We start from the raw sequence: 20,715 nt of genomic DNA, 5'->3' as shown, positions 1-20,715 counted from the left end.
AGGTCATGTGTTAAGAATACTGTGACGGTCGCTAGAGGAAAGCGGAGAGCATGCAATTGTGTTAACTTCAAGCTGATTTCAATGAAACTTGCAAGATTACTACCGTAGTAGTGGTTAGGACTGTAGATAGCTCGGTGGTTAGAGCACCTGACTAGTAATGCTGGGGTCCAGGGTTTGATTCCTGGTCCAGCCACAAATTTTCTCCTCTCCTATATACTACAGTTGGTGCCTTTGACCACCCCTGCACAGCAGGTTGTCCTGCCAAGGGCGAAAAGAATCTGAGTTGTGTGTCTTCAAGGGTGAAGACAAATTATAGGAGGGGGTAATGTAGTAGTTGGGGCTATACGGACCGTGGATGTAGGCCTGGATAGCTCATCAGTGGTTAATTATTAGAGCACCTGACTAGAAAATGCAGGAGTCACTGGTCCGATTCCAGGTCCAGCCCACAGATACTGCACTACCTAGACTAAATGATCTGGGTTCCTTAATTTATTTTTTTATGTCAAAGGATGAGGTCTTTGAACAGAAATATAGTTCCTGACCAGTGGTGCATGCCCATTCATTACAAAGTCTTTAACAAAAAGGGATTTGATAATCAACTCAATTAATATCTAAACATTCTTTTAAGTGAGGAACTCGATCTTGTGCATAATGTTAAGAAATGGTATGCTGATCACAATTAAGCAGGAAAAAACCCACCAATATTTTAAGGTAGCTCCACCCTCATGGGATTTATCAAATTTATTTGTTCAAAGTAGAAAAGTTGTATTAATTGATTTCCACTTATATATATACTTTAATCAATAACCGAAGAAAATATATATGTTGCCAGATCTTTAAAGATGTCGGACATCAATACAAAAGTTTATATCAACATCAGAAAATCACACATTTTCATTAAATGGCTTGATAAAAATACAATATATAATGTGTATCTTATACTGCATGGCTGTACAAAACTTTTATGTGTTTTAGTGCCAATAAAGAATTGAATTGAAAATTTGGTTAAAATGACAATATTTTAATTTCAACAGTTTCAAAAAACTGCTGCATTATATAAAATATATATGAATTAATTGTGGATATCAATTTAAGGAAGTCATTGTATAATAAACATGCAATAGAGAAATAACAACGTAAGAGTTATTACCCTTGACAACATTTTTATAGTATAGATAATATTGATTATTTATAGAAAATATAAACCTTTTCAATATCAAATTGTTTACTAGATTTTTTATAATACCCACTATATAAAATTCCTCCTAAAGATATATTTCTATCATGCACAAATTTTAATGATAAAAAAAGATTTTGCAAAAACCTATGACGTTACTTTTAAAAAAGTCTCTTTATTAATGCTTTCCCTTAGAAGAATTCTCCTTCTTCAGAAGGTAGAAATTGTCATTCTTTCGTAAACAGTTGAAAGTGATTTTCGTCATTTTGGACAAGCTGATGAGCAATGACACAAGTCAATCGTTCACAGGTTTGTATCGAGATATAGTTTTATGTAATATGGAACTACAATGCAAATTTCCGTTCTATATAAATCAAAACGCTCGCTAGATCCAGCGTTCGAATTTCCTCGAATTGAATTTATTGCATGGCTTTCAAAAATCGTAACTAAAATATTTGACATTTTACAAAAAAATGAACGGTCATTAGGGTCTAAAGTATTTCTAATGAACTCTATATTTCCATGAGGTTCAGGATAATTCTGTTACAGTAAATTTATGTACCTTTACCTCTCGCTCATACTCGCAATGATTTACATATAATCAAAAGTAGGAGTATATCCACGCAAATAAAAAGGAAGTTATAGTGAGTGAAATAGACAGCACTATCCATTTTTTGCTAACCAATTTCCAAACTCTTCGATATAAATTTTATTCAGGCATGTCAAAATAAAATTAATGTAAATAACAATAGTGAATACCATGTTAAAGTGTTTTCTAGATTGTTGAAAAATGTATTTAATTTAACTAATAAAGTTTTAAAAGTTAATAGATTAATTTATTTCTCTGAAAATAAAACAACCCCGAATTTTACAGTTTGGTACTCTCATGCCAGACTTTTGAAATATCCAGTCTCACAAATTATGGTCAGATTCTTTTCACTAAAGGGCAGTAGAAATTATGTTCAAGAGTTTCTAGCTCTGTGGAACCTCTATAGGACATAGATATATTGCATACAACTTAATTATGTCTTTAATCTTAAACATGACTGATAAATTGTACATATTTTTATTCACATTTTTTCGTGTCTATGCGTCTTTTTACCACAAGGTACCACAAGGAACCACAAGGATACATCATTGACATCCCATTCAATCTTAATGAATCTAGATATGGCTTATATGCATTTTTAGGTCATCTGAGTCACTCAGGTGACCTATTTCTATCTGTTTTGTCCATCGTTGTGTCTTAAGTTTGTGTCATAATTTTTTTAACTTTCTCAACTTTTTCTCCAGAACTGCTTAATCAGTTTCAAACTATTTTGGTTTTGAATTACCCATATTATCATCTATTGGTGAAGTGACACAAAAATTGTGAATTTCAGGATCTCTGTCTCCTTTAAGTTTTTAAATATTCAGTACATCACAAGATAACAAGTGAATATTAAAAAAAGTATCTTACTTGAGTTTTATGATTGTTATTGACCCAATATCGGATCTCTTGAGAATTTATCATTCTCTTTGAGACAGAGAAATTGTAATTGAATTTATTTATTTGGTTTGAGCCAAATTGAAAGGGTTAAAGGTCTATATAGCCTAGAAAATACAAGTAAATTTAAAAAAAACCTGTAAATTAATGAGAAGGAACTATTATTTCAATATAACACTGTTATAGAAATTGAATCGGGATCGGGATGACAAAAAATATTTTGCTATAAAACTTTGTTACGTTTTTCGATTATTTTCAAGGGAAAACACACATAAAATAACATTGTTGATAATTTAATTATTAGAATATGATAAATAAAATGATTTTCAACTCAATTATGCATTGCATTTATTTGAATTTACCGAATATAGCCAGAGTTCTCTCAGGTTCTCTAGAGTTCTCTACGGTTCACTGTTTAGTAGGACCGAAAAAATACATTTCATAATATGGAAGCTATATATCTATTATATGATAATACTAGTTTACTATGGTGTTCCTATAATCCAGTCAATTTATCATGAAACAACAAACTAAATGCAACACAATATCTTGTATTGAAAGTAAAAAAAGAATGCACAAAATAAATGTAATAAAAAATCTAACAAAATTGGATAAGAGGAAAGCATTGCATTATTTGGGGTTCATAAAATTTCTATGAAAAATACAATTGTAAAGGGGCATAAGTCTTGTCAATTTAGTAAATTTTGATAAAATTTTGGTGCATTTTTCTAACTTGAAGAAAGATGAAGTGGATAAAAGTGTATATAATGACATTTGTAGAAGCAGCAAAAAACTTACTGACAAGTCGACATAACTTTCTGACAAGTAGATATATTTTGATTATGTTGACTTGTCAGATAATTATGTCGGCTGTTAAACTATAGATTCTACTTGATCATGTTTCCTTTGGAATATACCTTTTATTTTTCAAACTACATTCTTAAATCTATTTAAATTTATCTTAATCACAACCAAGAGGCCCATGGGCCAAAACGCTCATCTGAGTCACTGTGGCCCTACTGTTTTCAAACAGAAGATTTTCCGTGTAGATCTATATTCCTTTGTAAAAATTTGACTGTTTATTGTGGCCCTACCCTTCCCTATGCTACGGAATCATTACTTGGGGGGGGGGGGGGGGGGGGGGGGGGCTTAAATGTACACTACCTGAGGATGTTTCCATAAAAATATTACTGATCATGCTTTTGCCATTCTTGGGAAGAAGATCTTTAAAGATTTTTTCCTATATATTCCTGTATAAGAATTTTGATCACCTGTTTTGGCTCCAACCCCCTTGTGGGGGATCATGATTTGAAAAATCTTGAATCTACCCTACCTGAGGATGCTTCCATATCAATATTTTTAATTTGTGCCTCTGGTGTTCTTAATAAAAAGAATTGTATAGATGTTTCCAGACAGACTGACGCTGGACAAAGCTCACTTGAGCCTTTGGCTCAGGTGAGCTAAAATATAAGATTTCAGAAATAGAAAAGAAAGAAGTTTCAATCAAATACTTCAAGGATTACAAGATTTTGTGATATACTATATGTTTTAAAATGGATGTTCAAGGTGCTTTGACTCAAGTGAGCTAAAAAAGAAGTAGTCTAAAGAGTCACTAAACACTGCATGCTGAAGAGTTCTAATTCCATGGTACATTTATGCAGTTAGTGAGTTACAGGTAGATTAATGAAATATGCAATATGAAAAACAGTTGAACTTTGTTATCTTAGACACCAAGTTGAAAGCCCCTAACACCTTTTCTTTATGTTTAACCTCCCATGGAAACAGAATTAAACAAGATTTGCTGGTAGACAATGACCTTATTTCCGGTATGATTCTTTTAACCGATGACTTGCTGATTAATTGCTCTAATATATCTTAATCATTTTTTTTTTGCACCCATACCCAGTGTTATTTTCACAACATTAGACTTTGAAATATTTACAAGTTGAGAGTAGAAAAAGACATTTGTGTCTAACTGACACATCTAGTTTCCTGAAATATGGAATGTACCTTATATGAAAAAAGCTAGATAAACTCAGTAAGTACATCTTTATACAAATTTTCACACTTATCTTTTTATGATGAATAATACCTAATGGGCATATCATGTGCCCTTGCGATGCATTTTATTAAATTTTTTCGTTAAAGATGACCTTATCAAAAAGTTTTGTTTTTAATTTTTCTATCAAAATGGACCATGGGAAGAACAGTGGTGAATCTACAAATCACATAAACGTAATTATACAACTAGTAGACTAATTGTTCACGGAGCAATTAGAGGTCTTTCCACCTTCTTTGAATTTCATTTGTTTTTTATATCTAACTCTCTAAAGCTAAATTTCATGAAAAAGAAACCAGATTGGCTTAAGAAATAGAAAAAAAGAAAATTTTCAAGAAATCAATGTGACCTTAACCTTTACCAAATGTTAAAGGTCAAAGTTCAAGGATCACACTGCAGTTAGTCCCATGTTTCTATGACTATTCATTTTAAGTGTTAAGGTTTAACGATAAGAAACAGAGTAGCAATAACAGGGTTTATCATGCAAGGGGCAAGAACTCCAAAAGGGGTCACAGGTCATACTTCTGGGGTTGTTTTTCCGAATAACTTTTGTTGTCGAGTAACATGAACTATAAAGTTTTTGATAAGTCTTTCAGTTCAAAAAGGCGGTAGCGGAAAAACAATATAATAATGAAAATAACAAGAAGAAACAGAAGCATTTCAAGAGGTCTTTCCATGGAAAGGTGGAAAAAATGTCCTTGCAAGAAATATGAGAATTCAAATTGTCAATATATACATTACAGTCAAAGTAGGTTACAAAGTCCTGGTAAATTATGAATTTACTTTGCTATATCCATAACTTGTTTTATGCTGTTAAGAATTTCGTTAATTTAAGTATGCTAGCATATTTATTTCACCGAATTAATGTTTCCTTCAAGTATGTTTACAAAAATTGTTCAGGGAACTATTGTAAAAAAAAATATAACATGGCTTGGAAAACTAGAGTTTTTGGGGAATTGCTTGTCAAATATAAATACTAATGAAATATAATGTGAGTTTATAAATTTTTTGATCTTGAAATTATAGATATGAAAGAGTCAAATTGTTGTTTTTAACCTGTGCCAGACATAAAATTAGTTTGCACTATCCATAAATTCATTTTTTCATAGTTTGATATAACCATGGTCCAGTGACTCTCACATACACTGCATGAAGATACTTTACATACACTGCAGTATCAATAGGATACTTTGGTGTGTCATTAGGTCACATTAGGATGTCATTTGGGGTGTTAATAGGGTTCCTTGTGGTACCATGTGGTGTTAATGGAGTTACTTGGGGTGTCAATAAGGTTGTAAGGGGTGCCTTGGGTGTCATTAGGGTTCCATGGGGTATCTTAAGGTGACACTGGTGTCCCTTGAGGTACCCTGTGGTATCCTTGTGGTAAAAAGACGTGCCACTGCTGAGGTATTCATTTCTAAAAATTCTGAGATATGTAACAATCGATATTTTGCCTACAGTGTGGGGAGAGGCAGAAAAAAAATTTATCCCAGAAAAGAAAGAACTTTTTGATTTAAGAGAGTCCTGTTGTGAAAGACAAAGCATGACTTCTGAAGTGGAAGACTACCAATTTTAATATATATCAAAGATTGAAAATTAATAAATTAATTGTTTTTGCTTATAATAGTCTGGTAAGATATATCAATATTTTCCCAATAATGAAATATCCTTTGGCATTTTCCCTCTTTCGCTTTATGCTGGTAATTATAGGGTGATATGCAACTGTTGTAAGTGATCTGAAACTGCCATAATTGTCGCTGTTGATTATACCTCAAGTACTCTAATTAGCAGAGACTCCAGAGAGGTAAATTAAAAACCCTATTTCAAATGGAAGCTAAGAAAATTACATTTCGATTAATAGATAGATATTCAGATGAATTCTGTTATTATTTTCACATGCAAAGTATGAATAAACAGATCCGGAACTACCGTAGACGCTGTATTACTGTAATCTTAGCGAGAATCATCGAGGCTGGATATTTGGACTTATGCCTCTTCAGCCTCAATGAATCTTACTGAGATTAAGAATACTGTAGTTCTAATATGTAGCTGAGACCATTACAAGTGTTCTCCAAACGTCCCCCTCTCACAAAGTGGTGCCAATTTCAAAATGCCTTGTTTGATTAAGTTTCATTGAATTATTCAGTATACCAACTTGTACTTTTTTCCCCCTGGAGTTATGAGTTATATGCAAGTTCAACCATTATCCGTTTGAAATGAACATGCATGCAATTGCCACAGGTACCTGAAGAGTGTGGATAGTGTGTATAAATATATATATATATAAACCACAGGCACTAGGGCTGAAATAATACGCCCCTTCACAATACGATACATATTGAGGTGCATACCACAAGAAGTCTAGGGCTCAAACGATATGCCCCTTCATGATATGATACATACCACACACACAAGGGCTAAACCGATACCTCCCCTTCACGATACATACCACAGGCACTAGGGCTGAAACAATACCCCCTCCTTCACAATACGATACATATAGAGGTGCATATCACAGGAATTCTAGGGCTGAAATGATGTCCCTTCGCGATAAAATGCCTATTTCAATATTTATGCCACGCTTCAATACTGTCAATACGATACAATTTACAGAAGAAGCCAATGATAACATTGAAGAAAAATTTAATTACTGAGATTCAAAGCAAAATGTTTCCAAACTGCCAAATGGTAAGATGCCTGTTGGCTCTGTAGTTTAAACTGATGAAGTTCATTATTATTTTTGTCAGACTCAAGGCAAACAACATTTTGAACATTAAATTTCAACGATATTTTGTCCCTCATGCAGAATAAAAAGTACAGACCGAGCCTGATGTATTTTACTGAACCCATTTGTAATAAGTATATCGAACAGGAAATCGAGGCAGTGAATCGAACATTGAATCAAGTGTTTATATTGAACAATATCAATATTTTGGTGAATCATTTCAGCCCTAACAGGCATCTTAAGTGTGGATAGTGTGTATAGATCTTAATGTATTTACCCCCCCCCCCCCCCCCCCCCTCTAGACCCATTGAAAAAATATACTGAACCAATAATTCGATCATCTAAAATATGTGATTTCCCCACCGATCATCCTCATAAGTCATTCTGTATAGTCAGTTTCTACTTTCAGTAAGCTTTTAATGCCTCGTTCACACGAAAAATTTAATTCGCATTAAACGTAAGTTAATGCGAATTAAATCGGAACCGCGTTCACACGGAGATTTTAATGCGCATTAGTTTACTTCGAATTAAAATTGATGTCGCGATCTAATGCGAATTAAATTTACTTCGCATTAGCTCCTTGTGAACGCTAAGCAAAGCTAATTCGCATTAAATGTACACACATGTGTAATGACAAATTTGGGTCATATGCATCATACCCATGGTCAGCTATATATATTAATGTCAGTTTTGTACAAAAAACTAAGTAAAATGATAATAATCACTAAAAACATTACAAACAGCATGTCATTAGATAATGTCAGACGTAAATCTGTGCTCTGCATAGGCATACTGAGTAATACATGTCGATGGAATTTGTTTTTAGATACAACAAAAATGTTTTAAAATAGTGATAATATGATTTTCTTTTTTACATTTTTTAAAACAAATATGCCGCTCATTGTTAATTTTTTATACCATATAACGTCATAGTAGACTTATAACACGTATTAGCTATTAAAAATTACGTTCTAACAGTAGTCAGCGGAGTGGTGAAAAAGACGTTCCAAAGTTTTAAAATTGGGGCCCATGAAGAAATAATATATTGTCTAGATTGAATGCTGGTCGTCAGAGGAAATAACAAGTAATTTCTTGGGAACATATAAATAAACACAACAAAACTCCTTATGTGTAGATCAACATGTAAATTGTAAACATGTAGTATAGTCTATACTACATGTATATAGCATTTTGAACAAAGAATTCTGTATCTACACAATATTCATTAAAATATCTAGAAAAATAATTTTCAATAGCATAGTCTAGCTAGCTATTCTTTAATTTATTTCGCGCACCTTTTAATAGATATGCATACGAATTTAATGCGCATTAGTTTACTTCGCATTAAATATTACCGCCGTGTGAACGCTATTTAATTCGAATTAATTTAATGCGCATTATTTTACTTCGCATTAAATTTGATGCGAAGTAAAATTTAATGCGCATCTGTGTGAACGAGGCATAAGATGACTACTTGTGAGATACACATAAACTCATATGTCATATATATAAGATTTATATATACAGGCCATCCACACATCAAGTGCTGTGGGTAGACGAGATTCAAAATGGCAAAATACATGTCCTCACACTTGCATTCCAATCAACACCACTTTGACCGAAATTTTCAAGTTCTATAGGTATGGTTAATTTTTCATCAGTTTTCCATATTTTCCTTTTAATCATGTATATCAATACCAGTGATACTGTGCGAGCTCCATTGTACGGCCCTGAACCGTTAGAGGGCTTTGCCCCCTTTCACAATTTCAATACAATTAGGGGACTTGGGTATTTTAAAAAATCCTGAGATTCTATGTTAAATAATTATTACAAGTTGAAATAACATCTTATAGCTTGTTAACATTGTATCAAGGTGTGTATCGTTTCAGATTAGACCTGTATCTTCCTACACTATAAAGGAGACAACCAAAGGATAACACTCCTTTATCCAGTGGATATCGCCTATTACATAAATTTCAATTATTACACAATGTTTTCAGTACCGTAAATGAATAACCAGGTGGGGGGGGGGGTTAACTTGTGATAAAAAAAATCTCCCATAGATTGTGGTTTGATTTGATTTATAATTATTATTCGCCAAGGCTCCAGGATAGAAAACACACAACTCGTTGAATATAAATCATATCAAATCACAAACCGTGGGAGATCCTATATTGATTATAGAAATTGTGATAGTGAAACAAGCTAATGCACCAAATTCAAGAACAAAGTTTTCAAACACTATTTTAATCAACAACTGATGTAAACAATTGAACTCTTTCTCTGAACTCTATTGTGTTTTGACAGTCGGTAAACTGGAGGTTTATTGCTGTTTTAGATACTTTCAATCTTCAAGAAGTTGCATAGGGTGAGACAAAGGGCTTTTAAGAATGATGATTTTGGACTAAGTGGTAAGTATTTGTATTGACCAGTATTATCAGTGGTAAGTATTTTTATTATATACCCATGAATGTATCGTTCTTTGATACTGTGGATTTCACAGCGTGTGATCCAGTTTTCCGGATCACTACACTGGTTTTCTGATTCCATATCAGTATCCTCTGAAACTGATGCCGTCACAATGACATCACAATGTATCAACGCTATGTTATAACTATGACGTCACAGCCTACTGCACTCGATATGCGGTGAACTATGAAGCGCGAGCTCGAGGACTTGCGTACTAAGGCTACGCTACGTTATTTGTGGAAAATATTGACTGCGTCATAAACAAAACTGCGTAAACAAAATAGAATTTCATGGTATGTCTGTGTTTTTAATAATTTGGATTAGATTTATTATCTTATAAATGTGGATTTAAAATGCAGAAGGGGGTATATAATAAATTTATCATTACTACAGTAACTTGATCCGAAGAGTTGGATCACGTCTCGTTGACAGGCGCAGATCATCAGATCAAACTCGACGCTTCGCGTCTCGTGTGATCTGATGATCCTCGCCTGTCAACTCGACGTGATCCGACTCTTCGGATCAAGTTTCTGTAGTAATAATATATATGTATTGACCAGTATTATCAGTGGTAAGTATTTGTGTCAGTAATGTGGTAGTTTAGGTTTTACTTTTACTTTTATTTCTGAATTTCGATCCCAATGTAAATTATTCACCTATTGTATTTGACTACACCCACTTTATCTTTCAGCCAATAACTTTAATGACAGTTTCTATTGTTCAATTTACTATACAAAGCTATGCAGTGAACAATTCATCAAAGCGAGACAGCTGCTGGTCTTGCTAGCTACACTTCTCCTTCCATTCTTCCTATATTGGAATTATGTCTTCTTAACTTTGCCCCTTTCAATTTACAAAATTATTATATTATCTTATGGTTGGGTGCTTAGTTCTAGGCTTTAGGAATGTGTATTTGTCATATTCATACTGGTCATACATTTGTAAAGTGTTGTTTATCTTGTTTTCATTTCTATTTGAGTTTATTTTCAAGTTTCTAATCATAGTGTGGTTGGGTTGATTTGAAGTCACCACTATCAAATACAGGTAAACTTTGGTATCTCGAACACCGATATGTCAAATACCATGGATGTCTCGAAGTGAGTCGACGGTCCCAGCCAGTTTTACTATATGATTTTTAAAAACCCCTGTATCTCGAACACGGAAATCTCGAATACCTGGCTTATCTCAAAGTAGATTTACAGTCCCAAGTGCTAAAATCACAAGCGTTATCTTGAAGTCCAAGAAGTTTCTCGCTTCATTGGCTTCACACCTGAAGTTCACAATCATCCCGTTATGCTAATTTTACGGTCTGTTGGATGTTTCTGTTAGGTCTAGCATGGGCTTCACGGAACTATTGCTGATGATCACGCCTTATTAGCCCCAAGCTGTTGATATGGGAGCTTTAACTAATTATGCAGACTGGGTGTTTGGAAGTGATCATGAAATGCACACTTATATGTAGGATGACACGATATTTCAACACGCAGCGCGGGGACGAGTACTGAAATAGGGATTTAATTTTGTCGTAATACACGTTTACACATGCTATTACAAGTCAAAGTAAATACTAAACACATCAAAGTGAAAGTGAAGTAGAAATCAAGAATTAAACATTAATAGACCTTATTTTTTAGTCTAAATATCGGTACCAAAATTCAAAATCTTCAGTATCTGATAAGCAATCTACATGTAACGAAGGACCCGGTATCCAACCCGGGGGATAGTTGGATTATCTGGCAGTGGTATAAAAAGGAACCTTAAAGTTCATACAATCGAAACAAAGTTCCAGGCTATAACATAAGTAGAAAAAGACACAGAGTCCAAAGCAGCGATACTGTAGAATCATTTAAATTCGTCGGGACCAATTTTCGTGGATTGCTGAATTTTTACGGGCTCATGAAGACGTAATTTCGTGGATTTAGATATTTGTAAGAAAGATAACTCTGGAAAGTAATTATGATTCTTTATTCGTTGAGGATGTAAATTCTTGGGTGAGGGGTACCCACGAATTCCATGAAAATTGAGCTACCACAGTATTTCCCGTTTCCGTCTTCGTCATTATTACAGTGATCGGTTTACTAACTTCAAACTAAAACTTTTACCACTTTTAAAAGGTGTGTTTATTCACCTGTCATATAAAACAATATGCAGCAAAAAACACTACACAGTATTGGGGTCAAATTCATGAACTTCGATTTCTCAAACCCTCGGATATCTCAAAGTTTTTATTCAGTCTTAACAAGTTCGAGATATCGAAGTTTACCTGTAAAATAAAACAAACACATTGTGAAGTACAGACTAGATGAACGCCAGACCTGCTTCAGTACAACATAATTTAATTACTGCTGAACGCCAGACCTGCTTCAGTACAACATAATTTAATCACTGCTGAACGCCAGACCTGCTTCAGTACAACATAATTTAATTACTGCTGAACGCCAGACCTGCTACAGTACAACATAATTTAATTACTGCTGAACGCCAGACCTGCTTCAGTACAACATAATTTAATCACTGCTGAACGCCAGACCTGCTTCAGTACAACATAATTTAATCACTGAGTATCTGATCAAATGAGCATGTACATGTATACTTTTCACCGGACTTTGTGTGGCTTCTTATGATATCGTTAGGAATATTTTACAGTGTGCAGAGACAGAATAAATGATGGATTCAGGAAGAACATAAACATAACAGATGAAGCAGAAGTATTTAAGGTGAGAAACCTCTCTCAATCCAAGCAGTGGAATATTTAAGGTGAGAAACCTCTCTCAATCCAAGCAGTGGAATATTTAAGGTGAGAAACCTCTCTCAATCCAAGCAGTGGAATATTTAAGGTGAGAAACCTCTCTCAATCCAAGCAGTGGAATATTTAAGGTGAGAAACTTCTCTCAATCCAAGCAGTGGAATATTTAAGGTGAGAAACCTCTCTCAATCCAAGCAGTGGAATATTTAAGGTGAGAAACCTCTCTCAATCCAAGCAGTGGAATATTTAAGGTGAGAAACCTCTCTCAATCCAAGCAGTGGAATATTTAAGGTGAGAAACCTCTCTCAATCCAAGCAGTGGAATATTTAAGGTGAGAAACCTCTCTCAATCCAAGCAGTGGAATATTTAAGGTGAGAAACCTCTCTCAATCCAAGCAGTGGAATATTTAAGGTGAGAAACCTCTCTCAATCCAAGCAGTGGCATTCTCTCTCTGGCCTTCCTGTTATAGTCTCATGAAAGACTTGTTCCCAATGTCCATACCTGATTTCCTTCTCTAGTGGAAGTTGTTGGTAGTTCAATAATTACGTTTCCAATATTTTTGCCTTTGATTTCTTTACAATTGTAAGGATGGCCATTTCCTCATGAAGGCGCTGCAGTTATGAACAATGCAGTTATGAATCTAGATGGATATAGTATGTATATTTTGACAGTTGTAAGGATGGCCATTTCCTCATGAATCTAGATGGATATAGTATGTATATTTTGACAGTTGTAAGGATGGCCATTTCCTCATGAATCTAGATGGATATAGTATGTATATTTTGACAGTTGGGAATTCCAACAGAAATGAAAGTAGGATGTTTGAAAATACATTATAAAACTTTTTTGAGCACATTTTCATACTCAAACTCTGTGCTCTAAATCGTACTCATACTCAAAAGTGAAGGTTATAAAACTTATAGAATCATTCTCATACTCAAATAGAGTACATGTTTAAGATTTTTCAAGTATTTTTCGAAACTTGCTCAGAGTTGTACTCAAAACAAACATGACTGAGTTAGAGTATGAGTACGGTAAACGTTTTATAACCTCCAGGTCTGGATCAGTTCCTGGAGAGCAGGTCTTGATCCCATAATATCTCGGTACTTCTCCAAATCTTGATGCAATTATTGTTGTTGCTAATGATAAGGAGAAAGTTCTAAATGCAGTTCTCGAGTTCTTTAAGAACTATATAATTATAAGAATTATAGGCTTTTCATTATAAAATCACATATTGTATGATGCTTATGTACATGGATATAACAAAATTATGATTTTATATGACCTAGTTACAATGTCGAAGGAGAATATAGAAAAGACTTAAAAATGTCAACAAATAAATCAATCTTCATCAGTGTCGATTTCATGTTTCTGCTCATCAGTAAAATGATGAAATCAAACTTTGGGTTTCCGATGATGCAATTTTATGCGAGTTATCTACTTTTATTTATTTATAATTTAGAGTTTGAATTGACTAACATCAAAGAAGGGATAGCATTGTGTGTCCCCTGGGATTAATCAGCAGTATCTTGCTGGTTGCAGCAGAATTCAGAGTTAGAATTTATATGATGTGTCAAATCAATAATCATCCCCTGTAAACATACTTTATCTCTCTGTTTTTTTTATATATGCTATGATTCTAAATTTTGTAAAAATCAATAAGATTTAATCAAAGTTATTTTATGTTCTCAAATAGAGTGTGATCAAATCTTGAATTTTACTTGAAATTAAATATTATGTACTATCAAAATTCTCAATATTTTTCAGCTTTTAGCTGCAAAGCCATGATTGTACTGCATTTAACATATGCAGTGTAAGATCATGTTAAGACAATATTTGTTTTTCAAAATACATGAGGGCAGACCTGCAACTAACTGTGTTAGCACTTCATGAAAAGTATGCTAGCGTGAAGCGTTGCTATTCAATATTCATATCCTCGTACATTTTCAAAAACTAAATTCATTTTTTAAATTTACATGCACATTGTTCACATTCATACTTCACATTCATATGCATATTGTTCACATACATACACACATTGTTCACATACATACACACATTGTTCACATACATACATACATAGTTCACATTCATACACACATACTTCACATACATACACACATTGTTCACATACATACATACATAGTTCACATTCATACACACATACTTCACATTCATACACACATTGTTCACATACATACACACATACTTCACATACATACACACATTGTTCACATTCATACACACATAGTTCACATTCATACACACATAGTTCACATTCATACACACATAGTTCACATTCATACACACATTGTTCACATTCATACACACATTGTTCACATTCATACACACATTGTTCACATTCATACACACATTGTTCACATTCATACACACATTGTTCACATTCATACGCACATTGTGCATATTCATACACACATTGTTCACATTCATACACACATTGTTCACATTCATACACACATAGTTCACATTCATACACACATTGTTCACATTCATACACACATAGTTCACATTCATACACACATTGTTCACATTCATACACACATTGTTCACATTCATACACACATTGTTCACATTCATACACACATTGTTCACATTCATACACACATTGTTCACATTCATACACACATTGTGCATATTCATACACACATTGTTCACATTCATACACACATTGTTCACATTCATACACACATAGTTCACATTCATACACACATTGTTCACATACATACACACATAGTTCACATACATACACACATAGTTCACATTCATACACACATAGTTCACATTCATACACACATTGTTCACATTCATACACACATTGTTCACATTCATACACACATTGTTCACATTCATACACACATTGTTCACATACATACACACATTGTTCACATTCATACTTCACATAGTTCACATACATACATACATAGTTCACATTCATACACACATTGTTCACATTCATACGCACATTGTGCATATTCATACACACATTGTTCACATAATACACACATTGTTCACATTCATACACACATTGTTCACATTCATACACACATAGTTCACATTCATACTTCACATAGTTCACATACATACATTCATAGTTCACATTCATACGCACATAGTTCACATTCATACACACATAGTTCACATTCATACACACATAGTTCACATTCATACACACATTGTTCACATTCATACGCACATTGTTCACATTCATACACACATTGTTCACATACATACACACATTGTTCACATACATACACACATACTTCACATTCATACACACATTGTTCACATAATACACACATTGTTCACATTCATACACACATTGTTCACATTCATACTTCACATAGTTCACATACATACATTCATAGTTCACATTCATACGCACATAGTTCACATTCATACACACATAGTTCACATTCATACACACATTGTTCACATTCATACACACATTGTTCACATTCATACACACATAGTTCACATTCATACACACATTGTTCACATTCATACACACATAGTTCACATTCATACACACATTGTTCACATTCATACACACATTGTTCACATTCATACACACATAGTTCACATTCATACACACATACTTCACATACATACACACATAGTTCACATAATACACACATTGTTCACATTCATACACACATTGTTCACATACATACACACATAGTTCACATTCATACACACATTGTTCACATAATACACACATTGTTCACATTCATAAACACATTGTTCACATTCATACATACATAGTTCACATTCATACACACATAGTTCACATTCATACACACATACTTCACATTCATACACACATTGTTCACATACATACACACATTGTTCACATACATACACACATAGTTCACATACATACACACATTGTTCACATTCATACACACATATTGTTCACATACATACACACATAGTTCACATACATACACACATTGTTCACATTCATACACACATAGTTCACATTCATACACACATAGTTCACATACATACATACATAGTTCACATTCATACACACATACTTCACATTCATACACACATACTTCACATTCATAAACACATACTTCACATAATACACACATTGTTCACATAATACACACATAGTTCACATACATACACACATTGTTCACATTCATACACACATAGTTCACATTCATACACACATACTTCACATACATACACACATTGTTCACATAATACACACATTGTTCACATTCATACACACATACTTCACATACATACACACATAGTTCACATTCATACACACATACTTCACATTCATACACACATACTTCACATTCATAAACACATACTTCACATAATACACACATTGTTCACATAATACACACATAGTTCACATACATACACACATTGTTCACATTCATACACACATAGTTCACATTCATACACACATACTTCACATACATACACACATTGTTCACATAATACACACATTGTTCACATTCATACACACATACTTCACATACATACACACATAGTTCACATTCATACACACATACTTCACATTCATAAACACATTGTTCACATAATACACACATTGTTCACATAATACACACATTGTTCACATTCATACACACATTGTTCACATACATACACACATTGTTCACATACATACACACATTGTTCACATTCATACACACATACTTCACATTCATACACACATACTTCACATTCATACACACATACTTCACATACATACACACATAGTTCACATACATACACACATATTGTTCACATTCATACACACATAGTTCACATACATACACACATTGTTCACATTCATACACACATAGTTCACATTCATACACACATAGTTCACATACATACATACATAGTTCACATTCATACACACATTGTTCACATTCATACACACATAGTTCACATTCATACACACATTGTTCACATACATACACACATAGTTCACATACATACACACATTGTTCACATTCATACACACATAGTTCACATACATACACACATTGTTCACATTCATACACACATAGTTCACATTCATACACACATTGTTCACATACATACACACATAGTTCACATACATACACACATTGTTCACATTCATACACACATAGTTCACATTCATACACACATTGTTCACATACATACACACATAGTTCACATACATACACACATTGTTCACATTCATACACACATAGTTCACATTCATACACACATTGTTCACATACATACACACATATTGTTCACATACATACACACATTGTTCACATTCATATGCACATTGTTCACATTTATGAGGGAATGGCAATCAATCGGTAAAGATATCAAAGGAAAAACACTGGAAATTTAGATATATGTACTTGTTCCTGTTTATTACTATATGATACTACAGGAGGGCCTCTGAACGTCTGGGTACCCTTGCTATGTATAATAGAGAATATACAGCTTTATTTTCACTGCTTTTTGGAGGAACTGAATAACACTACTATTTTGATTCTATTGGGAGAGAGAGAGAGAGAGAGTTGATTAAAATTGTAGCAAAGTTGGATTGCATGTAGAAAAATAGAAGATGACAGTTAGTGAAATCAAAGCTGTCTAAAGTATAATTATTCATAAGGTTACTGTATGTCTGTTTCTTAAAAGCAAAGATTTGAATTTATACAAGCAAACAATACCAGAATTTCATACATCTGAGTCTATATGTAAGAGTACTGCATGTGTATGCTTGTTTCTTTAAAAAGCAACTATTCAATGGAAACCCAAAAAATCTTGTAAATGCTTAGCAAGAGAAATTTTCTTTTATAGTTATACAAAACGGCAGAAGAAGTGGAAATGGTAATGAGGACCCAGCTCGTACAGATGGAGGAGGTCGCAGGGAACACGTTCAGTAAGTCCTCTTCATGTAGGAGTGAACAGACATCAAATCCAGGGACATTTTAACTGGCATATAATATGTACTTTGTCTCTTTCAACCATTCAAATATTTGGTTAAGTGAAGGGACAAAGTCAAAGATTTATGTCAGATGAAGGTCAAATCATATCAAAAACACGCTTTGTATAGATTTATGGGGGTTTTTAAGAGAAAAATCTGTAATGTTTTGAAATTTGTAGACATTTTAGAATTCTAGTCTATTCACCAGTCCTTCACTCAGCCTTTCCTTCCATCAGTCCCTCAATCAGCCCTTCCATCAGTCACTCAGCCCTTCCTTCCATCAGTCACTCACTCAGCCCTTTCTTTCATCAGTTCCTCAACCCTTCCTTCCATAAGTCACTCAGCCCTTCCTTCCATCAGTCACTCACTCAGCCCTTTCTTTCATCAGTTCCTCAACCCTTCCTTCCATAAGTCACTCAGCCCTTCCTTCCATCAGTCACTCATTCAGCCCTTTCTTCTATCAGTCACTCACTGAGCCCTTTCTTCCATCAGTCACTGACTCAGCCCTTCCTTCCATTAGTCCCTCACTCAGTCCTTTCTTTCATCAGTTCCTCAACCCTTCCTTCCATAAGTCACTCAGCCCTTCCTTCCATCAGTCACTCACTCAGCCCTTTCTTCCATCAGTCACTCACTCAGCCCTTTCTTCCATTAGTCCCTCATTCATCTCTTCCTTCCATCAATCCTTCACTCAACCCTTTCTTCCATCATATCATCTGTCTGTTATTTTAATTTATTCCTTACAAATACTACTACATCATACTTTATATCTGGTAAATGTATTCTTTTTGACAATGTCTTGCAACCAATACCATATTGAAATAATGTTCAAACCAAGGGATCTTAATTCAATCAACTTGCTATAGTAAAATCATGGAATCATTTGTCTGTCAATGTGCAAGACTCTGTCTGTTATTTCAGGGATGAATATTAGAGAGGAAACTCACAAGAGGCCCAACATTCCTTATGACCATGAAGCGTCGATTTCATGGAAAGCTAGAAAACCAAGACGATCTAATGATAGGAAAGCACCAAAGGAATCATAGTGACCAATAACGGAGTTGTGTGCGACTGATCTTGTTTAGTCTCTGAGATTTATAAGTCATCGAATGTTTGTTATGGACATTTCGATGAAGACTAAGAAGAGATATTATGTAGGCAACATAAACTGTTTGTTTGTTTATCGATCTACATCCCTCGGCAATGTTTTACAGCTCTGTTCACATCATAAATTCCAACATTTTTATTTCAGAATTTGATGCAGGATTTGTTGCATACACTTATTTGCTACTGTCATTTGTTATTGGAGTGTATTTGAAATAACATGTGAGACCTCTAAATTCTTGTAAACGAATTTCAATTTTGATGGATCAAATCTCAGGAGTGACACAATCATTTTGTAATTATTGATACTGTGTTTTGGGAAAGGTCCATGGATACCATAGGAAATAAAAATCAAACATTTCATCAAAAGCTGAATTTCAATTTTAAGGACAAGAGGGTTGACACATCCTTAAGCTTTCATTTTCAGTGCATGTTCAGCAATGGATTTGGAGTTGTAAATTTTGACTGAAATTCTGTGATAATAAAGAAGTGATGTGTTCGTTTTTCTTTTTGAAAATGTGTTCCATCTTTTTGATGAATGTGAGGATTGACTGTGTGATAAATGGTTAAAGTGACAGCTGATTAGAACTAGCCTCTGGGAACTGGATTGTCTTGTAAATCCTACAGTGGTGATAACTAGTACACTAGAAACATGATTCTTATGATGCTTTTGGTATTTGTGATTTATAGATAAAGAAAAATATCATAAATCAAACTCGATATTTTTCATGGGAACTGTTTCGGACTTTATATCGAGAAATCAACACATGGTTTATTAAGGATTAGATAAGAACAAAACATTTAATTTGCTTTTCTTGATCATGTACAGTTTCTGTATATGTACTCGGGGGTGTAGTAGTGAACATGTAGATGATTAGGAAAAGTCTTTAAAAATCTTCTCAAGAACAACAGGGCTACAATTAGTTGTAGTAATATGCAAGTTTCCCCAGGTAGTGCAGACTCAAGTTTGTTCAAATTGTGGCTCCTTGA

The 20,715-nt window shown here is 33.9% G+C and overlaps 1 protein-coding gene across 1 annotated transcript; it reads left to right on the top strand.

The window, feature by feature from the left end:
- The first annotated feature begins 1,350 nt into the window (after positions 1-1,350).
- LOC125681959 (complex III assembly factor LYRM7-like) lies at positions 1,351-20,242 on the top strand. Its single transcript, XM_056155900.1, has 5 exons — positions 1,351-1,486; positions 9,786-9,858; positions 12,563-12,633; positions 18,498-18,579; positions 19,543-20,242. Exons 1-5 carry the CDS (start codon positions 1,463-1,465, stop codon positions 19,665-19,667), a joined length of 375 nt encoding a protein of 124 aa, XP_056011875.1. The 5' UTR covers positions 1,351-1,462; the 3' UTR covers positions 19,668-20,242.
- The last annotated feature ends 473 nt before the right edge of the window (positions 20,243-20,715 follow it).

The sequence above is a fragment of the Ostrea edulis genome, chromosome 2 (assembly GCF_947568905.1).
Source record: "Ostrea edulis chromosome 2, xbOstEdul1.1, whole genome shotgun sequence".
Lineage (NCBI taxonomy): Eukaryota > Metazoa > Mollusca > Bivalvia > Ostreida > Ostreidae > Ostrea > Ostrea edulis.
The sequence above is the reverse complement of the archived record's forward strand: the minus strand, read 5'-3'. Positions and strand labels throughout refer to the sequence as shown.

Excerpts from the sequence above, each read along its gene's own strand:
- LOC125681959 (XM_056155900.1), top strand. The coding sequence starts at position 1,463 with ATGACACAAGTCAATCGTTCACAG. Across the intron at positions 1,487-9,785 it reads CACAAGTCAATCGTTCACAG|ATACTTTCAATCTTCAAGAA; the intron begins GTTTGTATCGAG and ends TTGCTGTTTTAG. Across the intron at positions 9,859-12,562 it reads TGATGATTTTGGACTAAGTG|TGTGCAGAGACAGAATAAAT; the intron begins GTAAGTATTTGT and ends AATATTTTACAG.